Source organism: Galeopterus variegatus, unplaced genomic scaffold, assembly GCF_000696425.1.
Source record: "Galeopterus variegatus unplaced genomic scaffold, G_variegatus-3.0.2 Scaffold1518, whole genome shotgun sequence".
Taxonomy (NCBI): domain Eukaryota; kingdom Metazoa; phylum Chordata; class Mammalia; order Dermoptera; family Cynocephalidae; genus Galeopterus; species Galeopterus variegatus.
In genome coordinates, this window is record NW_007727629.1 from 25,074 (window position 1) to 45,633 (window position 20,560).

Here is a 20,560-nt window from a genome sequence, read left to right on the forward strand (position 1 = left end):
GGTCCCGAGGTCCAGTCCAGGGGTCAAGTTCCTAATATTTTTGCCTCTGTCCCAATGTCTACACCTAGAAATGCGGCTGAAGAATGGTTTCCAGTCTCTGGGGTGACTTGGTGACTCAGCAGAGGACACCAGCTGGGGCAGAGGGAGGCACGAGAACCCGGCTGTCTCCAGCTCATGGCCCACTGTGGCCGCAGCCTCTCTGGGAATCATCTGCAATTTCAGACGTTCCTCTTGGCTCAGGAGCAGCCCACAGAGCTCAGATCTGTGGCACACTTTCTGCCCTGAAAGGTGTCCTGTGTGTTGCAAGTCAGTTACTTTTTTTTTTTTTTTCCTAACACAATCAAACGCTGAATTTGTTGATTTACCGGGGCCCAGGACAAGGAAGCTAGTCGAGGGCTTGTGAGAAATAAGTGGCTTTGGTCATTTGCATGGGATTCTAGCAATTTGTGCTGCTTTGTGCAGCTTCTGTTACCCATGTGCTCCTTAGAATGGATTCTTAGATTTCATGGAAATAGATTAGCGGAAGGTGAACTCTAGAGTCAGAGCCTGTGTCCAGTCCTTGTTCTGCCCCTTAACTGTCTGTGTGACCGTGAACTAGTGGTATAACTTCTCTTGGCCTTTTGTGTCCCCATCTATAAAACGGGGTGACATTTTAGTCCCTCTGTCATAGCCTGTGGGCAGTCTCAGAGAGAGAAGGCATGTAATAACGTGCTTGGTGTGAAGCCTGGCATGTAGTAAGTCCTGGGTACACAGTGGCTATTGTGATTGTTGCTCAACTTGTCACTGAGGTTGTTCCTGGGAACATCCCTGTCCCTTCCAGGCACCTCTAGTTATTTGGAATGGAGGTGGTGAAAGACTGGGACTGTGGCTTATCCTTTCTGCCTCCAGGAGGTAGGAGGTGGCTTTGATACCTGCCTTTACTTCATTCCTTCTGGATTAAAGGGGGTAGGACTGGGGTCCAGAGAGGCTGCTCCAAAAAAGAGTGTAGCATCAAGGGTTTGAATACTGTCGCCGGAGAGAATGAGTTTGCTTCTCTGTGCCTCAGTTTCTTTATCTGTCAAATGGGGAAGGTGACACTTCCTGCCACAAAAATTATGTAAAGATTAGAACAAGTACATACAGTGCTTAGCACATAGAAAGCACTAGAAACGGTCACTAATATAATAGTGCCAGGCCCTCTCTTCCTCCGGCAGGGAACGTGTGGGACCCAAGCAGGCAGTGTTGGGGTGGAGGTGTTTGTGGGTTTGGTTAGCTGGTTTTGAGTGTGCTTGGGCACTCAGAAGCCCCTGTGGTCATGTGTCACAACAGCACTTAAGGGCCACATACCAGGAGGAGAATTCTGACCCAAGGCTGAGTTTGGGCAGAGAGGCCAAAAAAGGTGGCAGGCAGGTCACAGACAGAGGTGCTCATGCCACACAATTCTCAGTTCTGGTGGAACTGTTGTCACTAAAATTGCTGAGGACAAGTGGTGGCTGTGCCACTTGTACCAGGTGCATGTCTGGCCCCTACATCCCATTGCGGGTCTCTTGAATCAGCCTGTTTTCACACTGAGCGGTCAGTGGATCCTCAGTGACATCCCACTTCTCCTGAGGTGGCAGAGCCTGAGTTAGGAGCCTGGGCTCCAGAGCCCAAACTGCCTAGCACTGCCTCAAATCCCAGCTCTGCCTCTGTCTCCCCAAGCCTCAGTCCCCTCAGGTGTGTGGCCTTTGAGTGTTTGGGGCAGGAAATGACACAGTCTGACTGCAAGGGTCTAGGTGGAAGTTTGGGGGCTGCAGCAGTAATCTACAAGATGACGATGGCTTGGAGCAGAGTGGTAGAGAGGGTGGAGATTGTCACCTTTAGTGAAAACCAGTCACCCCTTTACCTTCTTGTCCGTCAACCTGCCTCCAGCAGCAGGGGCCCTGGACTCTGTCCTCCAGGAGCTTAGATGCAGCTAGGGGCAGCCATGCAGACACAGGGACACTAGGAGTCCTGGCAGAGGCAAGGGGTCCAGCTGTGCTTCCCCTTCATGGCCCCTCAGTGCCAGCCTGTGGAGACCTCCTTTTCATGCTGAGGCCATTGCTCTCTGGCTGCCCTATCCTGCTCCCAGGGTTTGCGAAGGGGTCCAGCTGTGCTTCCCCTTCATGGCCCCTCAGTGCCAGCCTGTGGGGACCTCCTTTTCATGCTGAGGCCATTGCTCTCTGGCTGCCCTATCCTGCTCCCAGGGTTTGCCCAGAAGAGTGTGCAGTGTTCCTCATGCTTGTCTGCTCTTGCTCCCCTGCCCTGGCCTCAGAAGCATTGCCCAGAGGACAGGATGAGCCCTGATGTACTTGGTGAAGACCCCCACACTGCAGGAGGAAATACCCCAGGCCTGAAGCCTTCGCAGCTGCCCGGAGGGGCATGGGTGGCCCGGCTTGGTGGCCCTGTGGCGTTGGCGGTAATATGGGAGGAACTGGGCCCAACTCCCTTTATCCACAGGAATCCTCGGCACCGCAGCCCCCTGCCCTCCATCTTATCAAGCATTTCCTTCCAGCAACAGACCACTGGAGAGGTGGACGACCCTATGTGGTTTAACATATTGTGAAACAGGCTTGTATTGGTGAAGTGACTTGCCAGGGGGCCCCAGTCAGTGAGGAGCAAAGCTGGGCTTTAAATCCACACCTGGTGGTCTGGAGCTTGTTAGCCCCTGGGCTGAGCAGCCACACATCACAGCTGCCCCAGGGGAGTATGTCCTGTCCTGCCCCCAGGACTGAGCAGTGTCCTGTCCCAGAAGCCTCTGTAATGGGCTCTTCCTCATCCTCCACAGGGAGAAGAAGTGGGTGACTGTTGGTGACACATCTCTACGAATCTACAAATGGGTCCCTGTGACAGAGCCTAAGGTTGATGATGTGAGTATGTGGGGCTGGTCCCCTGGGCTGGGGCTGTGGGGGGCTGTCTGCTGCCACTTGCCATCATCGGACCCTGGGGCCAAGGCCACCTGGGAAGTGGAAGGACCCAGCTTAGGCTTGGAGAGCCTGCTGGACCTCTGTCCCCAAGTGCCTCCAAGGTCCAGCCCCAAAGTTTGCCCCTCAAAGAGGTAGGGAATGTCCCCTGCAAGTTGTGTCTTCTGGGCTGAGAGCCCCACGGTTTTCCAGTGGGGAAATGCCTTAGTACAGAGGTGCCCCCCCGCCAGGGTTTGGGGTGGGCATGGTGTTGCCCACAGACAGGCAAACCCTTGCCATTGTTATAGCCACTCCTGCCTCCCTGACCATCTGCCAAGCCTGTGCTCATGCTTTACGTGCATTCCCTCATTTATCTCTCATACTGAGTCTGTGGAGTTATCTTTTGAAATCTTCTCTATCCAATTGAGGACAGGGGCTCAGAGAGGTGAAGCCACTTCCCCAGAGTCACACAGCTAGTGTCAGAGCCATGAATTGAGTTCAGGTCTATCTAACTCCAAAGTGCACGCTCTTTCCGCTCCCTGAGAGCTTTCTGGTGGTTGGAGCTGCTGGTGAGAGGTGGCTCCAGGAGTGAGAGAGCCTGGTGCGGGAATGCAGGAGTGCCTGGGCCACTGTGAGGAGCGCCAGGAGGCTTCCAGGAGGGGTGGAACCATGCTGACTACGACCACTAGAGGGAGCTCAAGTGACTGTGCTGGGTCTTAGGGAGGGACTGATGGCAGACAGCTGCCCCACATCCAAGCCTGGGTTTTCTAGCTTGGTGGCTCCCCGGCCAGTTACCTCCAAAGACCCCAGGTAAACTACTCTCATTTCCAATCAAAATCCAGAACAGTCCCACCTACAGGCCTTTGCATGGGCTGTTCCCGCCACATGGACTGCCTTCCCTATTCAGCCAAACTCAGTCCTCCCGTCCAGGAAGATGACTCAAAAGTAACCCACATGGCTCCAGTCACTCCTGGGAGTGAGGTAGACATGATTGGTAAGTTTTGGGTGGGAACACTCGATTCTATAGAGACAGGGGCTAATCCTTTCTCCACCATCTACAGTTACCTGCCCCGTGAATCTTGGGTCTCCAGCCAAGGCTGAGGCTCTATTCTTGACCCTGTGATCACATGCTCACCCCAGGTGGGTTGGTGCTGGGCTGAGAACTTAGGTGTTTCTCGTCCCTTCTAGCTCTGGCCTGGGCTCATGGAGCTACTAGGACTGCTTTCCCCAAAGGGACCGACACTTGGTCTGTCTCTGCATCTCTGGAGCAAGAGCAGAGCAGCCAGGCTCCTGGAAGGCAGCTCCTGGCTCTGGCCCATGTCTGCGCCTTGCACATCATTAGGTGTTGTAGAAATGCCGGTTGCATTTGAGAAGACGTGGTCCCTGCTCTCAAGGAATTTCTAATCTCATTGGGGGAAGATAATTATAGGATAGCATGAAACAGACATCAGGGAAGTGCCAAATGGAATATGATCAAGGAGAGAAGGTAATATATGGGCCATCGGGAAGGCAGCATAACTCTGGGCTGGGCAAAGAGCATTGGATTTGGAGTTGGACAGACCACTCCTGATTAATCTATGATGTTGGACAGGTGACCCCACCTTGCTGGACCTTAGTTCCCTCTTTTGTGCAGTGGAGCACTAATATCCAGCTCATGGGGTTTCTGCAACAGAGCCGAGGCAGTACTCATATATCACATGGAGAACACTTAGCACAGTGCCGCCTGTGCAGACAGCGCTTGAGAAATCCTAATTCCCTTTTCATGTCTGAGCTATGATGTGTAGTGCGCCATTCCCTGACCCCTCTTTCCCTCTAGTGCGATGCCTGGGAACCATCTGATAAAATGCAGATTCCTGGGTCCCGCCCCAGACAGCTTAATCTGAATCTCTGAACGTTGGGGTCTGGGAATCTGCATTGTGTAGGGATAGCTTTCTATTAGTTTAAACACCCAATTACTGTATGGTTTTTACCTTTTTTTTTTTAGAACTCTTGTATTTCATCCTTTTAAATAGATAAAACAGGGCTGGCTGGTTAGCTCAGTTGGTTAGAGTTCAGTGTTGTTAACACCAAGGTCAAGGGTTTGGATTGCTTTACCTACCAGCTGCAAAAAACAAACAGTAGATTAAACATGTTACGAAATTTGAACATTACTTTAAAAACAATTTTTTAATTAAGATGATTCACATCCCATAATATTCACTTTTTAGGGTATACAGTTCCATGTTAGTATATTCATAGTTGTGCAACCATCACCATTATAATTCCAAAACATTTTCTTCACCCCAAAAGAAAACTCATATCCATTAGCAGTCACTCCCTATTTCCCCCTCCCTCTGCCCCTGCTGACCACCAATCTTATGGGTTTGTGTATTCTTCAAATGTTACTGTTACAGTATATCTTTTTATAAATCTGCCTCTCATCTCTGCCTGTTTCCCCTCCACCCCTGTTCTATTCCCTGGAGGCAACCAACTTTACCAGTTTTTGTTTATCCTTCCAGAGGGAGCTTGTGCTCATAAACACAAATGCAAAGAAACACACACGTGTTTATCCTTTCCTTGCCATTAATGGTGGCATTCATGTGTTCCGCACCTTTCTTTCATACATCTTGGAGATATTGAGGTATTTTAATATGTTAATATTTTTGGGCCGGCCCGTGGCTCACTCGGGAGAGTGTGGTGCTGATAACACCAAGGCCCCGGGTTCAGATCCCACATAGGGATGGCCGGTTCGCTCACTGGCTGAGCGTGGTGCTGACAACACCAAGTCAAGGGTTAAGATCCCCTTACCGGTCATCTTTTAAAAAAAAAAAAAAAAGTTAATATTTTTGTAGATTACTCATATTAGTACGTGAAGAGCTGCCCTATTCTCTGTAATTGTTGCATTGTATTACATTGAATGAATGTACCATCAGTTACTGATGGACACAGGTTGCTTCCAACACGATTCTGTTCTCATCATGAAAAATGGAATGGCACATGAAAACCATCCCCTTCCCCATCCTACTCCCTGGGTTTTCCCTCCTTAACTCCTTTGCTATTTTGGTGCTGGAAGTCAGCTGACTCCACTTTGGGAGAATTGGCCTGAGGCTTGTGAAAGTGAGTGACCCGTGTCTTTTCCGTGGTTCCCCTGGCATCACTGTGCCTGCTCTGGGCTGATGGTGGCTGTCGCCTTTTCTCCAGATGCTCTCCCTAAAGCAGGAGGTGGTTCCTGCCAGCCAGGATGTTTGCATGCCTGCTGGTGATGGCCCCACAAATAGGCGGGTTTATTGCCCACAGTGCTGGGGCTGGGCCAGCCTCAGAAGCCTCCCCTTCATGGAGCTCCTTGATTCCAAAGTGGGTGAGGTCCAGAGTGTGGCCCCTAATGTGACACGTTCAAATTCAGGCCAAGGAAAACCCTCCAGAGGCATGGGGGCACTAAGATGAATTGATGGCATAAAATATTCATACCACTTCCCAGGGGCTCACAGGCACAAGCACACACTTGATCTTCGTGACTTGGTTTCTGCTCCATTTTTCCCTCCAGAAAAACAAGAATAAGAAAAAAGGCAAAGATGAGAAGTGTGGCTCAGAGGTGACCACTCCGGAGAACAGCTCCTCCCCGGGGATGATGGACATGCACGGTGAGCTCCCCGCGGCTGGCCGGCAGCCTCTCCAGCCAGGTCCCTGGGCTGTGGCAAAGCCCTGAGTTGGGTTTTGTTTCTCCAGCAGGTTTGTTCACATTCCAGGCAAAGGGTAGCAGGGCTGGGCAGGACTGGGAGGCCTCTGTGCCAAGGATAAGGCTCAGGAGAGGAGAGAAAGTTTCTTTTCCTGGTGCACCAAGCCAAAACACATAAAATAAGCCAGACAACGTAAAAATAAGACCCTCTCCTCACCCGGTGACAAAAACTCACAGGAGATATTTCTGTCAGCCCCATGTACCCAGGAAGATTTTTGGGGGTGTACGTTCCTTTTTCCCACCTAGGCCTGACATACATATAAATGGCTATGTTTTCCATTTCCCATTTTGCTTTGGCTGCTGGGAAGCTCCAAAGCATGTCAACAGCTGAACTTTCCCCACTGTCTTATTTCAAAAGTTGTAAGCCTGTGTCCCACCAGTCAAATCCAGGCTGGTGATGTGCTTTAGCTAGCCTGCTGCCATTTTCACATTGTGGTGTTCATTTCTCTTCTTACCTTTTTAGTTGAGAGGAAAGATGCAAATCCTAAGGGTACAGCTCAATGAAATGTTCACGAACTGCATGTAGGTGACTAGGCCAAGTCAAAACACACAGTGTTCCCAGCAGTCCTCCTGGTGTCCCTTCCTGGTCATCCCCACCCCTCTAAGGAAAATCACCTCAGAGATTCAAACCTGAAGTTTTTTAAAAATTGAGTTAAGCTTCCGATATTTATAAATCAGGAAACCTGCATTATTGTTCTGTGTGCTTCCTCAAAGCAGTGGCCACGGAAGCAGCTATCCCTCAGGGAGGGCACAGCCTCTCTGGGCCCACCTGGTTCTCCTCTTATTTTGTCACCTGCCTGGCCTGACAATACTAGAGCTTACAGCCCCTGCCTTTTTCGTCTCTTGATCCTAATTTTAATGTCTTTGTGCTTTTGACAGCCCTGAACCTTTTGTACAACGTGGTGGTGTCAGATAACTAAATAAGTTATCAATGAAGGAGCAGTGGTTCGTGGGACTTTCTAACGCCTCCGGACCCAGGGCTGTCTTGTTCTGGGCAGGAGGGCCGGCAGATTTCCCCATTTGCCCATACTGACTACTCACCAGCTGCAAGGTCAAGGAGTCTCACTTGTTGCTGAACTGGCTTCAAAAAAGCACAGTGCTCTCTAGGTTGTGGTACTAAGAAAAGAAAAAGAAAGAAAAGCACAATGGTCTTTTGCTGCTGGTTAATGTGTCAAGAAAGACCCTGCAAATGGCTTTACAGTCACAGGTTAGATTCGTTTTGTTTTCAGAAATAGATACTTGAGTTGGGATGTGACCTGTCTGCCTGGCATTGCTTAGCATCCCCTTCTCTCTGGGGATTGAAGAGACCCCGGGCCTGGCTCAGGATTTAGGTTGGATCATAGCATCATAGCTGAGAGCCTTTTACTGCAGAGGCCAGGATCCCACCTGCAGTGTTCAGATCTCCCAGGACCTTTCCCCTGGTTTTGTGATCTTGGGCTAGTTATTTAACCCCTAGCCTTCGGGTTTGTTTAGTTTTAATATGTGGAATAGGAATGGTAATGCCTACTTTGTAAAGTCACTGTGAGGATTAAATCAGATAATCCCTTAAAAGCCTTGGCATGTTAACAGCTAACAAAACCATCACAACGTGCACAACAGGCATCTGCTGAGCCCATTTCATGCACTGCCTCATTTGAATCTAACAATAAGCCCATTTTACGGATGAAGAAACTAAGGCTCAGAGAGGGGAAGTAACTTGCCCAGGTAGGAAGTTCACAGATGCCGGGGCTGGCATCTGAGGTCCTTCAAAGGCAGAATCCAGGTTTGTGGTCTGGACCAACACTCCAGAAAAATCTAGAATGCTGAACAAACCAGGTCCTTGAGAGCCATGTTCACCTTCTCAGTGTCATTTCCATTTCAGTATGTATGCAGCCAAGACCAAGTCAGGCTGCAGGATGTGTCCGTGTGAAGGTCATGGAAAGATGTGGCCCAGCTAGTTTCCCAGAAGGCTTCAGGTGGGAGGATGGGCACAGCAGGAGATGAAGAGAGAGGGCATCTGCATCTGGCGCCTTAGTCTCCATGACTCAGCTCAAGTTAGCCCAGGTATCAGGGTCACCCTGTTAGTTACCAGGTTATCAGGCCAGGCTCAGGCAGCTAATTTGTTAAACAGTGCTTACTGGCATTCGTGGGGCCTGTAGGTGGAGCTTCTCACACACATGCATATGCATCTTGGCATAGGAACGACGTTTAGATTTTCTTGAGGGGTAAATCAGGAGAGCACACATCTTTTTTTTAAAAACTCCCAGAATTCACAAGAGGATGCTTTTGTGTAACGAGCACCTCAGCGTATACTTAAAATAAGATCCAATTTACCGTGCTGGGGCTGCGCAACTGCCTGGTGCAGATTGAGCTGGAGGAGAAGCTCAGGGCTGGGAATCGGGCAGACCAGGCTGGCAAGTGGCCCTGCTGCTCTGAGCCTCTGTAAAGTGAGGGTGGTGACAGCACCTTCACGGTAGGTTGTTGGGAGGATTATATAAGGTAAGCGTAAATGCTCATGCTCAGGGCCTGGTGCAGAGTGGGGGACCAGACTGTTGGGGTGTGGTGCACCCCCCTCATTTTTTACAAAAACGGCCTTGGTCCCAACTGTGGCAGGCCTAGAAAGGCAGTGTCAGATTGTGGTGTTATTTGTGAAATGGCCATTTGGGTATCTGGAGTTTAAAATGACTCTGTATGTCCAAGAAGGGGGCACAGGACGAGGGGAGGGTGCCCCAGACCCCCAGCTCTGCCACCAGCCCCAGCTCTAATGCTGCTGCCAATTAACTTCCTCCCTTTTTCCTTTTTATTATGAGAAGTTTCACTATAGAGAACAGTAAACAAGTATGATGAACCCCCATGTACCTACTAACTTTTCATGAACATTATGCCATATTTTCCTCATCTGTTTTTATAATGTAAAGTTTTTAACTGAAGTGTAATTTACATATAAAAAATACACAGCTCTAGAGTGTAAAGTTCAGGAAGATCTGACAGTTGTGTGCAACCTATGCAAAAGCATTTTGAAGTAAATTCCCTTTCATCATGATGTTTAAGTCTGTATGTACCTCAACATTTTGGTGTGCTTTGCTACAAAAATGGCATTTCTGCATTCCCATTGTACCATTACCACTTCAACAAACCTACTGATTCCTTAATAGCTTTTAAAATCCAGACCATATTAAAATTCCCCAATTGTTCCAAAATATGTTATAGCTGACACATTCAAAACCAGATCTAGATAATTTCCATACATCATCTGTAGTTGTTTGGTCTCTTAGGTTTCTTTAATCTGTAATAATGTTTGCTTCCCCCCTCCATTTTGTTTCTTTTTTTTTTTTGTCCTTTTTGAGACTGGCTGCACCGCGCTCAGCCAGTGAGCACTGTGAGCACACTGGCCATCCCTATATAGGATCTGAACCTGCAGCAGGAGCGTCACTGCGCTCCCAGCGCCGCACTCTCCCGAGTGCGCCACGGGCTTGGCCCATTTGTTTCTTTTTTTTTTTTAATGATACTGACTTGAGATTGGGCCAGGTGTCCTGTGGAATGTCCCACCTTCTGTTGCTCACTTGTTCCTCTCTCCCTTTTATTCTGTATCACATGGAGGCCCAATGGCGTTAGATGGAGCGTGCTGGCAGTGCTGCTTCATGGTCCCTGCTGCATCCTTCATGTTGCTTCATAGCCAGACACACAAGATTTCTGGTGTCCCCACCCTAAATGTGTGAGGCTACATCTCCAGCTGGCTGCCTCCAAACACAGGGTTCTCCTCAGTGAGCCAGTGGGGGAAGATCAGGCCCCGGGTATGGGTCAGCTCTGGAGTCTCAGCAGCGGGAAGCTCCAGACCTCTTCCTGGGAGAGCATCCCGTGGAGCTCCAAACATCGAGGCATAGGGAAGCTGAGCCCCCAACCTACCTGTCCTTGATAGCTGCGGGATCTCTTCGGTTCTGTTCCCCCCACACAGATGATAACAGCAACCAGAGCTCCATAGCAGATGCCTCCCCTATCAAACAAGAGAACAGCAGCAACTCAAGCCCTGCTCCAGAGCCCAACTCAGCCGTACCCAGCGATGGCACTGAAGCCAAGGTGGATGAAGCCCCAGCTGATGGGAAGGAGCATGCCGGGGCTGAAGGTACGTGCCCTGCAGAGGCTGGGCTCCAAGGATCCTCCCTCTGACCAGCCTCCAGTCAGTCAGTGGACAGGTATTCAGGGAGGTCCTGCTGTGTGCTGGCCCCAGCAAGGCAACAAGAGAAGAAAGGTGATACTTGGAGCGCATATTCTGTGGGGCAATTAAAAATCAGACAATCTAGTATTTGGAAGAAAAGTGCAGTAAAGGGAATGGGGAGTCTTGACAAATAATGGGGGCTGCAGTTTTAAATAGAGTGGTCAGGGAAGGCCTCTTGGATAAGATGACATTAGAGCAGCTGAGGCTCAGATTAGGCGAGTGAGTGAGCCGCATGGCTGTGTGGGAGAAGAGAATTGCAGGCAGAGGAATGGGCAGTGCAAAGGCCCTGGGGCAGGAGTGCGGTTGGTGTGGCTGGAGAAGAGTGAGTGAGGGCTGGGAAAGTAAGATGCAGTGAGAGAGGTGGGGAGCTCGTGAGGCCACTGCACCAACCCTGGTTTTTATGGTTCATGAGAAGGGAGCTGGGAGCTGTTGGGATTTGGGTGACATGATCTGAAGGACTGAGAAGAGATGATGGGAGTGCCACGTGGAGGTGGAAACCCATTGAGGTGACTGCTATAGTTGTCTAGGTGGGAGAGAACCAGGTTGAGAGCAAGGAGTGGTAAGGAATGGCCTGATTGTGCAGTATGTGTGTGTATTAGTCTGTTTCTGTCGCTTATGACAGAATACCTGCAACTGGGTAATATATAAAGAAATCAAAATTATTTCTTACTAGCTGTGTGGCCTTGGGCAGGCAACGTCACCTTCTGGGCACTTTCCTGTTTCCTTGTTTATAAAATGGGACGAATAAAAAAATAAGTAAAATGGGATAAGTAGAAGTTGCCTCCCTTGTAAGGTCACTGCAAGGAGCGTAGGAGGCTGGAATGTCAGCAAAGTGCTCAACCCAGAGCCAGGTGCCGAGGAAGAGCCTGGGGCACCTCCTCATCTGTACTTCTTTGCAGGGCGATTCCCGGGGCAACCAGGGCAGGTGCAGGCCGAGTCTGCAACCATGTCCTGCCTTCTCTGTCATCCTGGTTTCTTTCTGGCCATGACCTTTTTTCTCCCATGTTTGGAGTCTTTGTCTCCTTTGCTCTAATGGGCCAGTAAAAGCTCAGCTGCAAGAATTATATTTTCGGTTAATGCTTCCATAACTGGCACATTTTGCTAATCACTACCTCCCCACACACCAAAAGCTTTATCAGTCCAGGTGGGAACCCCAACAGATCCTCTTCCGGCCACAGTTAATGCTTCCATAACTGGCACATTTTGCTAATCACTACCCCCCCACACACCAAAAGCTTTATCAGTCCAGGTGGGAACCCCAACAGATCCTCTTCCGGCCACCCCAGGCCACTGGGCCTGTATGGCAGCCCAACATCACTCAGCCAGGACCCACCTGCCCACTGCTTAGGGCTGCCTGGAGCTCCTTGGGGAAAGGGCACCAGGACAGACCCACGGGGCTTTCCCAGGTGGGTGTGCGCTGGCTGCTGGGACAGGGCAGGTTGGCCAGCAGCTGTTGACCTTGTTTTGAACTTGTTTACTGCTGAGTGAGTTCAGGGGATGACATAATGTCCAAACTCCCTGGACTAAATTTAGGCCCCAGGAAAATAATTTCCCCTGGGTGAGTTCCAGCACCACTGTGCTCAGAGAATCAGACTGCACCCTGAGCCCTTGAACGCTCCGTGAGCTCCAAGACCAGTTGCCACTGAGCTCTCGGGCCTGGCTCTCGGGAGGCCTCTGGCTGGGGCATCTCCTTGCTCAGCAAAGGGTCAGTGTGAATCTGTGGGTGCCAGCCGCCTTCATGATTTCTAAGCCTCCCCTTAGAAATCTATTTCTGGGGCTCTGCCTCCCCCTGTACTCCACAGAGCCTGATGTTCAGGGCAGAGAAGGAGCTGTGGTTAGAGGGGCGAAGCCACAGAGGTTGCAAATTTTCTAGGTCAGTAAACATTTTACATGTTTATGTTTAAGCAAACATATATTATGAAATAGAATATGACATTAGCAGGGATTTTTTTCTTTTTTAGTGAGGTGGAATTCACATAAAATTAGCCTTTTTTTGGCAGCTGGCCGATATTGGATCCAAACCTGTGACCTTGGTGCTATAAGGCTGCACTCTAACCAGCCGAGCTAACCGGCCATCCCTGCATCATGTTTTCAGGGTTCATTCATGTTGTAGCATGTGTCAGTCCTTTGTTCCTTTTTATGGCTGAATCATATTCACTGTGTGGATAGACCACAGTTTGTTTATCCATTCATCTGTCCACTTACCTCTGGGTTGTTTTCACCTTTTGGCTATTGTGAATGATGTTGCTATATACATAAACATGTATAATTATCTGTTTGAGTCCCTGTTTTCAGTTCTTTTGAGCATATACCGAGGAGTAGAATTGCTGGGTCATATGATAATTCTGTATTTTAACTTTTCAAGGAACTGCCATTAATATGGGTTTTAAAGGTAAAACTAAAAATGTCAAGGAAATTCCAGGTTTAAAGGGAGTTTGGTTCCATGCCGTAGGTAATCCCTTAGTGACTCCCACCTGGGGTGGATGTTGCTGTTTGGGTACTTTTCATGTTGTTCCATTTCATCCTCACAGCTAGTCAACAGGGGTGGCTGTTGTCACCTTGTTTTTACAGTGGGGGAGGGAGTCTGAGACTGATAGTCCAGGGTCCCACAGGAAGCCTGGGAAATATTTTAGTCCACGTTCATCGCCAGACCCTGTGGCAGCAAGAAAGGCCAGATCAGAGCCTGGCTCTTGAACCCTGGCCACGTGTTGGGTCTCCTGGCACAACTATGAGAGATCAGGACTGCTGGTTTGGGGAGCAAAGATATTTGCTAACAACAGCACTTGTCCCTGCAGTCTCGCTGGGAAGGAGGATCTTGCAGTCCCTACCTGCCCTGTTGCCTACCCACAGTGCTTTTATTTTTATTTATTTATTTTTTTATTTTTTCCCTTTTTGTCTTTTTTCGTGACCGGCAACAGATCGCAACCCTCAGTGTCGCGCCCGTACCGGACTGGGACCGGCAACGGGATCGCAACCCTTGGTGTTGTGTCCGCACCTCGCTCAGCCAGTGAGCGGCTGGTCTGTATGTGGGATCCGAACCCTCGGCAGGAGCGCCCCCGCGCTCCCAAGCGGCGCCCCCGCGCTCCCAAGCGGCGCACTGTAGCAGTGCGCCACCGGGCCGGCCCCCCACAGTGCTTTTAAACTGAAACCTGGATTTTTTTTTTTCCTGTTTGCTACTTTTCTGCCTCAGAAACCCCAGAAAGTAAGTCTTGGTTGCTTAGGTGTCCTTTAGTATTGTTTTAGTGTGCTTTTTAAAATGAGGATGACATGTTGGGGCCTTGAGTACAACAGAGAGGGCCCAGGTGGGTTTTTGCTGTTCCCTCTGTGAGTCTCTGGCTCTGTGCCCAGTGAGCTTCAGATAAAACTGCTGCCCCTCCTCCAAAGCTGCGTCACCTCATCCAGCCTGCACCTTACTCCTGTAAAGAAACCTGGGGTAGAGCAGTGGGTAGACTGAGGCATGAGAAATAACCCAAACAACTGGCTTCGTTGCATAAGTGATTGCTTGATAGAATGCTGTGTGTCCATTTTGTAAGCTCTTGTATTTAGAATATTTTTAAAGCATGAAAAAATTCTTCCAAAATACTGTGTGACCCCCATTTGGGGAGAGGGAAAAATTATATGTATGTTGGGGGGAAATCTGGAGAGAAGGTGGTCTCTGTGGGTGGCATGAGAGAACAGGTGATTTTAACTTTACGGTTTTCTGTATTTTGTTTCCAGCAATGATCAGTTATTGCCCTGACAATCAGAAAAATACCCATATTATTAAGAGAAATGTTTACAAAGGGTCGGTTACCTCTGATGCTCTGCAAGAGAATGCAGGCTCTTTACGGAACCCGTGAAACCTCCTTGACAGCCGTCTCCCTGCCACAGGGAGAGGAAAAGACAGCCATGATTGTTGGAGCGCATGTAGCCCACCAGAGGGCGCTGGGTGCACGCAGCACCGAGACTGCAGCATCCTTTTGCTGTCCTCTCAGGGCACTTGGCTGCTAATAGGTGTGCAGGAGAGGGCTGGAGACCCCAGGGCCAGCTTGTGGCCTGGCTGCCTAAAACAGCATCACTGAGAAATAAACAAGAAGCTTCCCAAGTTCCCCAGCCCATTGCAGCACTGAAACACCACTGGCCAACAAACTACTCAGTTCCAGGTATTTTTAGTACTTGGCCCATCTGGCTCTGCAGCTCACGTGTCTGAAAACAGCTTCTGTTGTCTTGCTTTTCCCTCAGACGCTTCTGACGAGCAGAATTCACAGTCTTCGATGGAAAACTCGATGAACAGTTCAGAGAAAGGAGAGCGGCAGCCATCTGGAGACTCAGGCCCAGCCGCAGAGATGGCAGCAGTCTCTCAGGTACCTCGATCCAGGCCTCAGAGGGGCAGCCAGATCAGCCGGGAGCCCGTTGGGTTGTCGGGGGTACGTTGAAAGGTGTTTTGTTATTTTGTTTTGTTGTTTTGTCATTGGACAATTGGAACTGTCATTTACCCATCAAGCACGTGAGCCTTGTCCTGTCGTGCCCTGGGTGCTGGGTGCCACAGCAACAGCCGAGATGTGGGGGCTTCACCTTCAGGGAGTCTCTGATAGAGGAGGAGGAAGGGTCCTCAGCTTCATCATCCACAAAAGCATTGCCTTGTCTTAGTCACCCAAAGTCAACATCCTTTAGAGCAGTGAAGACAAGTCCTCAGAAACCTAAATGATGGGTCATCCTTTGGAATTTTACAGCTGACCAGCTCCTCCTGCTTGGACCCCTTTCTGGGTCATGATGACGTGTCAGAATATGGTCTGAATCAGTCAGTGCAGATGCAAGGGCCAGTGGTTAGGAGCAAACATCTTGGAGTTGGGGCTGGGTTTGAATCCCAGCTGCGTCTCTTAGTAGCTGGGCAGTTAACTTCTCTGAGCCTCAGTCTATCCAGCCGCCCAAATGGGAACACAGAACTGCCTTAAGGCCACGGTGAGGATTCGACAAGAGAATGTGGGTAAAACACTTGGCATGGAGCCAGACACAGAAGATGCCTGAGGTGTCAGTTGCCACGGCCACAGTTAAGATTAGATTTTCATCTTTAAATCCTATAGACTCATCTAAGAGGAGTGGGGACTCAGAGATCTCAAAACTTCAACTAATAGAACAGTTTCCACTCTGCTGAGTATCTTCCGGTACCCTGGGAGAAGTGACAACAGGTGTCTGCAGATAGCAGGGAAGAGGCAGGCTTCAGCAGGTCACATGATGGAGCCTTGAAATAGGCCTTCCCCAGAGATGAGATGTCTCAAACTTCACAATCCTCATACCTTCGATCTGCAGCTCCCTTTCTAGAAACTCATCCTATGGTTCCCTCCTCCAAATGCCTAGACACACAGAGGGGGTATTGACTGAAAGTATGTCTGCCATGGCAAGAAATCAGCTGCAACCTCAGCTCAAAAGGAGATGGGTTAATAAATGTGAGTTCATGTGTCAAACAGACTGGTGGGCAGCTCAGGAGAGTGTGGTTGGCCCTTCCAGGTCCTGATAAAGAAATACTCTTGCAGTGTGAAATGAGAAAAGCAAGTCGCAGGACTGCAGGCACAGCCTGGCGGGGCTCATCTGCATAAGAACAATAAAAAGCAAAGCCTTGCGTATGGTGTATAAAACCGACATAGTCTGCTGGGATCTCCTGGCCTCTTGGAACTTTGGTTTGCACCCTGGGGGTATCTGGTGCTCTCCCCTGGAGTCTGAAAAGGCCAGGGGTCTCCTGTTCTCACATCTTCCCACCTCTACTCCTGCTTCCAGGGGTCCCAGCCCTGAAATCAGGCCTCTTCCGTGATTTCTCGCATACGGACACACACACTGTCCTGCAAAACTGGGTTTGTGAGCAAGATGGAGCATGCGCTGTGGTAAAGCAAACAACCTGACATTAAAAATGCAAATTCTAGGGGCCGGCCTGGTGGCGCACTGCTACAGTGCGCTGCTTGGGAAGCGCAGCAGCGCTCCCGCCCGAGGGTTCGGATCCCACATACAGACCGGTTCCCGCTCACTGGCTGAGTGAGGCGCGGGAGCAGCGCCGAGGGTTGCAATCCCGTTGCTGGTTCCCGGTCCGGTACGGGGGCAACACTGAGGGTTGCGATCCGTTGCCGGACACGGAAAAAGATAAAAGACAAAAAGGAAAAAAAAAGTGCAAATTCTTTATGCTGCCCACCACCCTCCCAGTGCCAGGAGGACTCCTCTGGCTCCCCCTTTCCGTCTGCCCCAAATCTTGCACCTCCCTTTCCTTCATTCCCTCCCCCGTCCCCTTCCTCCCTCCTGCTACAGAGCAGGTCGCCTCTCTGTAGGCTGCACCCCCAGGCTCATTGCCTGTCACCCTCCAAGCCAGATGCTCAGCAGGGCAACAGGCCCTTCTCCTGAGCAGGAACCCGTTCCCTGACAGGCACCGCAGCCCATGTTCTCCCATTCCATCTGCTGATCTTGTGTCCCTTCCAAAATAAGGAAGAAGGAGAGGGAAGAAAGGTGGGCCTTCCTGACTCCCTGATTCCTCCTCCCAGGCTTCCCTGGAATAAGCTTCTGTGGCCTCTCTATGTCCAATGCCATGTTCTGCACTCAGGCCCAGGGTTCTCCATCTCACATGCAGCACTGAGCACCTACTACATAGCAGGCGCCCAGCCAGATGCTGGGGTACAGAGTGGAGCAGGCAGAGTCCCTTTCCACCCTGGTGGGGCTGACAATGGAGCTGGGGGTCTAGGGCCTGGCCAGGATACAGCAGACATAGATGGGTCCCAGAGTCACAATAAGTGCCCTAAAAGAGCAGGACAGGCACTTATCTGTTCTGAAGAAGTAGACTGGGTGGGATGTTGGGTCTTGTGGCGGTGGCTGTGCTGGGATGGGACGGGTGAGCTCCTGAGGCTGGAGGCGCATAGGCTGTGCCAGGAGTTGACCTGAGGCTTGGAAGGGAGGCCAGGTTGCCCGGCACAGCGTGGGCAAGGACAAGAACAGCCAGGCGGGGAGAGGACGGCTGGGGTAGTCACCAGGCCTTCTCAGCCCTCGGAAGGAGGCAGAGTTTTGATCTGAAGCCAGTGGGAAAGTACCAGGGGGTTTTGTGTTGTGTGAGTGATTTATATGTTAGGAAGATTGCTCAGACTGTGTTGGGTGATGTGTAGGGAGGCATCATGGGGGCAAGAGGTGGCAGTGGCCCAAGTGTGGCCAGGGCAGAGCAGAGAGGTGGAGGGGCTCAAGGAGGTAGAGATGATGGGACTTGCTCATAGGTTTGGGGAGGCAAGTAGAGAGAGGGGGCACCACAGGGTGCCGTTGGCAAAGAGCTTTGTCTCGGGCCAATGGTGGGACTGGTGACATACACAGGAAGGACTTGGAAGCATGGGTGAGGATGGGTACAGTCAAGTGACGGCTTAGGTTTGCCATGCCTGAGAAGATTGGGTGGTGGGCGAGTGAGTGATTGTTTAACTTTTTGGGGGGGTCATGGAACTTCTTCAGATTTTGGTGACAACTATGGACCCCTTCCCCAGAATAATGTGCATGCAAACATTCAACAGATGCTCAGGGTCCACCCTAGGCTGGGCACTGAGCCCTGGAAGAGCAACCGTCTATGTGGCAAAGTGGGTCTGGGCCTTCCAGAGATGGCCTTGGAGCTTGGAAAGGTAAACTTAAAACTTGTGCACAAATAATCACCCTGGTAATTAATTACAGATGGGAAGACTGACAGCAGGGAAGTCTGGCCCAGGCTGGGTGGGGTGAAGGAGGGGGTGCTTAGAGGCAGAGGGAGTGTTGTGGGTAAGGTTCCTGGGGTGACAGGGCAGACCGAGGCCAGGTAGGTGACCCAGGGCTTTGTAGAATCTAGGAGGAGTTTGGGTGGGAAGATCTCCATAGGTCTGCCAGGCTCCTGAAGTCTTCGCATGCGCCTCAGGTTCCTTCCCGGGTCGAGCTTCAGCCTCCCATCTGGCCTCAGCTGCTCTCCTAGCGTGTTAACCTGTGTTTCTCTTTTCTTTCTTCTTCCCCCCAAGGATTTGGAAGGAGTGCCGCCCTCTAAAAAGATGAAACTGGAGTCCTCTCAACAAAACTCCGAGGAGATATAGGCACTAAGTGAAATCCTCCAATCCGTGTTTTGTGGAAGGTACATCAGCAATTAATTCTAGAACAACTTTGCCCAAGTGATTCCTCTTGGGTGTGAACAGAACTACTAACGTTTCAAGTTTACCAAGTGCAAATCCAAGAAAACCTAGAACGGCGTAACTTCTCAGACACTGAAGAACTTTCTGCTGTGAAGCAAAACACTCGAACCTTTATGTGACTGTCCCTGGGGAGGCGGGATCGACAGCTCAGGAGTGTCTGCACACTGTCTCGGAAGCCAAGATTCCATTTGTGTTGCTGCTGTAGTTTTCCCCACTTCTCTATTTAACGATATAAGCTATTTGAGGGTGGTACCGATCAGGAATTCGCTTTGCGTTGGGGCTTCTCACTGTTCCACCGATTCCTTCCGCTTTCTTTTTTTGTGCCTTGTGCCCTTGAGGTGACCTCTGGCATGTTTCCTGGTTGTTTTGCATCTCCCTTTGCAAAGTGCCCTGTTTTGTTCAGGCGGCAGCTGCCACCATCCCCAGCCCTCTCTCTTCCCTGCCCAGGACTTCATTGGAGCAGGCAGGGCAGAGCAGGGGGGCCCCAGCCCACCTGATTTCCAGGTGCAGGGGGCTTGGGCATGCCCTGAGCCCTGAGTGGGGTCAGCCCTAGCCTTGAGGACCTGAGGAGTGGCAGGTGCCAGGGCACAGTCTCCAAGGGCTGGCCTTGAGGGCACTGGTTATGCCCTCACTTCCTCGGGGCATTTGAGGAGGGGTGTTTCCAAGCCCATTGTGACCCAGACAGATTTGCAAAGCTCCTAGATTTGTCTGGCACTTCCACCCTGCTTCCACATTGTCACCACCACCTCCGTCACCACTGTCTCCCAGACCTCTGATGGCTTCTCTGGTCGACTGCAAGGTTGCCTCCTTAGGACGATAACAGGGCCGGGAGGCTGGGAGCCAGCGGCAGGAATAGCTGGTGCTGACCCTTCTCCCACGGGACGTCGCTTGGATTTCAAATCCACGGAAACCTGCTGTCTTCTGCCTCCCCTTCGCCCTGCCCTTCCCCTGGAAGAGGCAAGGTGCAGGCAGTTGAAATCCACTTGCTTCTGCATAATGTCCTGACTCTCAGAGCCAACACTTGGATCGTGTCTCACTCCCAGGACATGCCGTCGATCCCCACTGGGGAGCGGGCCTTGATGGGTGGGCCTTGAAGGCCAAAAACAAGGCACCAAGGAATTGGAAAAATTTGCACACCCTCCAAAAAGGAGTAACTGACTCTTCCCTTCCCCTCTATGTCCCGCCTGCGCTGGGACAGCTTCCTCTTACTAGAATGGAGATGCCCCCTCGGATGAACTGCCTAATTGGTTCTGAGGTCTGGTTTGCTCTTAATTGATTTACAGACTCCTCAGACCTTAAACCTTTTCCTGAGCTTTCTTTACTGCACTGGAGTTCTAACTCCCTTTGAATTGTGTATTATTGGGGGGGGGGGGGGTTGTTGTTGGTTTGGTTTGGTTTGGTTTTTTGTTTTTTGTGGTTTTTTTTTGGCTATTTGGTGCATATTCAGGTACCACCTTTGACGTGTGGATCTTTCTCCTGACCACAATGGGAAGTGTCTGCCAGATTCCATTTTCTAAGAGTTTCTGAGGGTGAGGCTCTTATTTTTTTCTTTAGGGAGCCTATCTGTTTCCTGCACTTCAAGAAGAATCAAAATGTTCCTGAATTTCAA

General features: G+C 50.5%; 1 protein-coding gene across 1 annotated transcript in view; it reads left to right on the forward strand.

The window, feature by feature from the left end:
- BCL7A (B-cell CLL/lymphoma 7A) overlaps positions 1-19,700 on the forward strand; it is a 24,221-nt gene extending 4,521 nt beyond the window's left edge. Inside the window, exons 2-6 of the mRNA XM_008577464.1 lie at positions 2,786-2,867; positions 6,424-6,520; positions 10,550-10,717; positions 15,032-15,216; positions 18,784-19,700. Coding sequence (XP_008575686.1) covers positions 2,786-2,867; positions 6,424-6,520; positions 10,550-10,717; positions 15,032-15,216; positions 18,784-18,855 — 604 coding nt within the window. The 3' untranslated portion in view covers positions 18,856-19,700. The remainder of the gene's footprint in view (positions 1-2,785; positions 2,868-6,423; positions 6,521-10,549; positions 10,718-15,031; positions 15,217-18,783) is intronic.
- The last annotated feature ends 860 nt before the right edge of the window (positions 19,701-20,560 follow it).